This window comes from Malurus melanocephalus, unplaced genomic scaffold, assembly GCF_030028575.1.
Source record: "Malurus melanocephalus ecotype Western Australia unplaced genomic scaffold, MMel_1.1 scaffold_169, whole genome shotgun sequence".
Lineage (NCBI taxonomy): Eukaryota > Metazoa > Chordata > Aves > Passeriformes > Maluridae > Malurus > Malurus melanocephalus.
Window position 1 is genome coordinate 188,917 of NW_026623401.1, and position 5,519 is coordinate 194,435.

At 45.8% G+C, this 5,519-nt stretch overlaps 1 protein-coding gene across 1 annotated transcript in view; it reads right to left on the reverse strand.

Annotated features, from left to right (window-relative positions):
- The window catches only part of PIAS1 (protein inhibitor of activated STAT 1), a 48,952-nt gene extending 48,816 nt beyond the window's left edge, over positions 1 to 136 (reverse strand). The window contains exon 1 of the mRNA XM_057372280.1: positions 96 to 136. Within this exon, the coding sequence (XP_057228263.1) occupies positions 96 to 119 (24 nt within the window). The 5' untranslated portion in view covers positions 120 to 136. The remainder of the gene's footprint in view (positions 1 to 95) is intronic.
- Between the last annotated feature and the right edge of the window lie 5,383 nt (positions 137 to 5,519).

The following is a 5,519-nucleotide window of genomic DNA, read 5'->3' on the forward strand; positions in this document are numbered from 1 at the left end:
CCGCCGCGGCCGCCCCGGCGGGGCTCCTGTCGCCTCGGGCAGGTCTCGGCCGCGGCCCCGGCGGCGCCGCGGGGGGACCCGGAGCTGCGCTTTACCTTTAGTTCCGCACTGTCCGCCATCTTGCGACTCCGCGCAAGCGCAGTGAACCCCGCCGGGACACCGCCCCCCCCGCCGCCCCGCCCGCCCGCAGCGCGCAGCGTTTGAATCGCGGCGCCATTTTGTGCCTCCTCGGGAGGGGGTTCGCTCCGGGCAGCGCTGCCCGCGGCTCCGGTTCCCGGGGCTGTGGCACCGCCGGGGCGCTCGGCGGGGCTCCCGAGCCGATCCGGGGGCTCCGTGTGGCTGCCGCCCCGGCTGACAGGCTTCGCCCTGCGCAGCGCGGCTCCCCCGGCGCCGCCGGCCCCGCTGCGTGTCCGTGAGGGGCGCGAGCGGCGCTCCCGGAGGGACCCGCGGCTCGGCTCCCCTCAGCCTTGCGACCCTCCGGATCACCCCTGGGAAGCGGTGGATGCACATTCTTGCAGTAGTAAATAATGTGATTAAAATGGGGATTTGCAACCTACTTTCCTGCTCTTTAGTCTGCGGGTTTTAAGACCTTTAGGAGTGGGACGGGATGGCGCTGGGGTAACCTCCGGCCCCTGGTCTGCACCAGGCGGGGCATGAGGAGTTTTATTTAGGGGAACGATGAGCTTTTTTTCGGGTCGTTACACGTTTTATTTCCCTGTGTTACTGCAGACAACTGCAGTAAGGGAATCATCCTGAGTTTGCCCAGGTTTTCCTCTTCCCGAGGAACAGCTATACAGGTGTTTTTAGAAGTTCTAAGGAACAGAGTTTTGAGATTCAAGCTTGCCCATGTGTCAATTTTGAGTAATATTTGTGGTCTTTCAACAACGAACCAGATAGGGCAGAGGGGAAAATGCCTACCACAATTCTGCCTGGCAAGGTGACAGGGACAGTTGTGAAGATGGTGGATTAAATACTATTTAAARTCACTTTGGCTTGATTCATCTTTTTACCTGTGTGTTGTTCCATAATTGTAGATTGCCAWGACACTTCTTCCCTTTGGCCTTTACCTTAATGCACAGGATGGGACAAAGGAGCCAAAATTTCCTACTTTTCCATGGCTGCCATAAAATGCATCACCCTACATTCAGAAAGCACTTTGATTATGGCCACTGAAAGACAAAATAAAGCTTTTAATTCTCTTACCTGTGCAGCTTGAAACAAGTGTGCTCAGTTCCATGTAAGGAACATGTGGTAAGATAACCATGAGYRGTAATTATGRAATTAAAATTCATAATGTTTGACTCAAAGGGTTACCAGGAATTTAAAATTAGGCAGTTTGCACTGAAGGAAGAAAGGGAGAGAGGTGTCAAATGTCTTTAGCTTTTTCTCTTTAGCATCCTGTTTATTGGTAAGAACGTATCAGAAGTCCTGATGCTCTGAAATAAGAAACAGCTCATGGGAAGCAGGGATGGCAGTGGAATCAYACCAGGATGTGACACATTCCATTGATCTGGGACAAAATTCCATGGACTTTGACCAAGGTGGACAGGTCACTTAACCTGAGAAGAAGAGAAACATACTCCAGTGAGGTGTGTTCAGTTTTTTGATGCCATCGTGATTGTGGTAAGAACATATACATGAAGTCCTGATTCTCTGAGCAAAGGCAACAACTCATATCTCTTACCAAGCATTTCACTTCCAAATGTTTCACCCAGAAATATTCTCCAGACTGGCAGAAAACCCAGGGGGCTCCTCACTGACACCCCTCTTTCTCCTCCAGGCTGTCCCTCCATCCCATCCCATCCCATCGAGAGCCCACTGTTCCCATGGAGTTCTGATACATTCAGCACCTCAAACGAAGCGTTCAGAAAATGAGCAGCAATTAGAGGAAGCTGATGAGTCTCTGCTTCCATCCTGCGGGTAATTAGGACTTATCWGGGTGTCTGAAGTGCTGGTTTGGGGAGGGGGCAGGGTGCTTGGTGAGATCGCTAAAAAAATAAAAGTCAGCTGACTCCAGCACGCCCACGTGGGCCATAATTAGCCCATCTATTTCAGTGGTCTGAGGCAGCCCAGTGGAGAGCCTTTCCTCTGAAATATTAAATACATTCAATAACCATGATCTAATAAGATCAATGAGTTTGTGTCTTGTTGGAAGAATTTGGCAAGACATATCTGTAATTTTGTGGTGACAAATCCTTGGTTTATTTCAATTACTTTTTTYCCCCCCGAACGAGGCTGCTGCACGGCAAACAGTTTTTTCTCTGCTTCCTCACTTCCTACCAAATTCAGTGGGATGTGGACATGTGCTCCAAGTGTTTTGCTAAATCATGGCATAACACTATCAAACTTGACACATGGCCATAAACCACAGTGTCCTCTTTCAAAACTCGCTTTAAATAAAACAGGCTGAGAATGGCTCCGACTGCATTAAAATAAGGAAGCGAGCTAAAACAGGGGAGACAGAAAATTTGGTTTAAAATGGTTCTGGCCAGTGTTTTTACAGACAAACCTCATACAGGCTCCTCATTTTTCAGTCTGGGCTTTTTTGATAGTCACTCCCTTTTTAATGCAGAGTATACTTGAGTATGGYGAAGGAACTTAATGAGAAAAACAATCTCCGCTTCTATTTTTAGACCATTATTTACATGTAATGAAATTTTGTTCCTCTCTGCTCCCGAGGCTCAGATGATGGTTTATTGCCAAAAAAAAGCCCTTGTCAACACACTGTGATTTCCAGAGGTGCTCCAGCTGTGGCACCGATGGCAACACTCAGATCCATCAGGATTCTCTCTTGCTTTCCCAAAGATGTCCTGGGATGCAACTGGAGTAGGGGAGAACCCCCTCCAAAACATTCCTCCAGCTATCCTGCTCCTGAGCAGAAGCTACAATATTTTTTTTAACCTCTTTGGGGGGAGAAAACAAAAGATTAAGATTTCCCTCAACCATTCAAAATTTCAATAGTTTCAATTCCCAGTTTTCTGAAGTTGCATTTCCCCCTTTTGGCCATATTGCAGTAAATAAGTTACTTAAGAATCTGCCTTCCACCCCCATTTCTTTCGCTTTCCTCTTCTGTAACTTCCCAAAAAAGTCTCATGTCCCATAACTCACATGCTCAAAGCCATGTTCAGACACAATAATATTTTTAAAACAGATATGCATTTTTTCTGCTAACATGTTGTTTTCATTAGTCCAAGTCTCCAAGAATTTTCCCTCTTTGTCTAATAATCCAAAGTTACTCTTTTCTTAAAAGTAATGCAGGGGCATTTCTGAGCCTGAATGTGACTGATTTAATGATAGACTCTCAGTTACTGTTTCTTGATAGAAAACACCACCAAACCATTAAAATCCTCTTATTGCTGAGGCTGTTGCAAGCATAAAAAAGTGAAATAGGGTGTGAAGTGCCCTTTTCTGAGGACAAAAAGAGATATATTTCAGTGAAAATGACTTGGCTGCATGAGGAAACAGTGGAGTAGCCAATCTCTGATAAAATAAATCCATTTTTGTCTTTATAACAAGCCACGTGGCGTTGCTGGATGTGCTGTGCAGGGAGTTCATGAGGAGTGACRGGGACTTGGCTGGCACAAACATCCCCCCCAAATCCACATCCAAGAGCAATATCAGATCAAATTATATTGTATTATGTTACCATCGTCACACAAATTGGGCCCAAACAAGGGCTGCAGCTTAGAAAAGAAAGTTTCCTGACATCTTTGCTGCCCATGTTACGAAAACTTCTAGAGGAGGAGACAAATCCAAAATTTGGGAGAGATCCTGGACGATTTTGGGAATGTCACCTTTAGCATCCTGAGCTCTGGCCAGGCAGTGGTCCTGCCCTATGGAAAGCACATGCAAATGAGTTCCTGTAATCCCTAATTACAGGAGCAGTGGCATGGTGTGACACATTCCATCTCATTTCCCTGTTTCCTGTTTTTTCCCTTCTCCAGCATCGTGGCCCTACTCACAGAGTAAAGTTTACACCAGCGAGTACTCACAGGMTGCTCCGGCCACAGCACAAACTCTCCCCTCCTCACCACGATTCCTGCAAATCTCTACAAAATTTTAACTCTACTCCTGGTTCTGTGAATGCCCTGTGGATCCAGGTTGTGCTCCCAGCCGGGAATGGCACATTCCAAGCTCGGCTCCCTCTGCAGCTCCACAAAGCCTTGCAGCTGTGAGACAATGGCCATGGGCACAACAATCAGCCCATTCTTTCCAAGGGTTTGCTGCTCCCTTCCCGCCCCAAGATCCCGGGATGACGTGRGGAATGAGATGAGCTTTGAGGTGCCTTCCAACCCAAAACATTCCAGGATTCTGGAAGCTCACAGGGGACTGGGTTTGTGCTGGAACGAGATGTTATGGGCAGCCCAAGGGAAGGTAACATCACTTTCCTGCCCTTGCATCTACTTWACCTTCATTTTACTCACCTAAAATTAACTTTTGCAACTTTTCTCTGGAAAAACTGCACCAGTGGGTGGATCTGCTGGCTTTTCTCCAGACTTTTACTTGAATTCTTATATTTTTCTCCCTTTTTTAAAAATTAAAACTAGAATAGTTTTCTCTCCGAGAAGAAATGGTCATTCCTGAGATATTCATCTCCAGTTATAAAAGCATTTCCTTTGGCCGAGTTAAATCCCCCTTTTTTTGTCAACAAAATTCCATTTCCATGAATCACAATTGGGATTTTTTTTTACCATTAGCACCCATTTTCATAATTTCTGGATGCAGTACAAGAAGAAAGAGTAAAAAGCAACCGCAGCAGGTCATGGGGAGCTGAGAAATTCTGTGTCAAAGCCAGGCAATATTTAAGAYGTCAGATCCTCCAGAAGCTTCCAATTGGCCAAGAACATGAGGAGAAAACTACAGAAAGCTGCACTTATTTCCAAAGTGTCATCACAGAGGTGAGGGAGGCTTTTAATTGTGCTCTACACACTTAGAGCATCAACCAGCCAAGGGTTTCACTGGGAGAAACTCTACCATTCCCATTAAAAGTGTTTGTTAAGGCCCCACTGCTTAAGTTTGAAGTTGTTTCTACAGATACTAAATGAATCTTAATAAACAAAGTCTGTGGCAATTAAATAGATAAATAAAATATAATTAAKGTGCTGCATTTTCCAGAATTTGGAGAATAAATCCTGTTGGGATRCTCCATTTTATTTCCCCATCCCTATGCTCACACTGTACATGTCAAATACTAATATTTTCGTATAATCTGAGTTTGTAATTATTTTTCACAGAGCATCAGTCAAATGGAGTGATCTAGAAAAAGACCTATTTCAACTTGGGTCTCTTTCCTGTCCTACAATTCCYATTATGGACCCCACATGGAATTGCTATAGAGCTATAGGAGTAGGTTATGCTCATCTGTTCCAGTTCCTTTGCCGAAAGAGCAGGATGAAGAAGCAGCAGCCCTGAGATGGGCTCAGCTATGAAAAACATCTTCATTTTTTTACCCCATCACTCTTTCTCCAGCATCCCCTGAGTCATGGGAACGCTGCAAATAAAGCTGAGCTCCAGCAGCA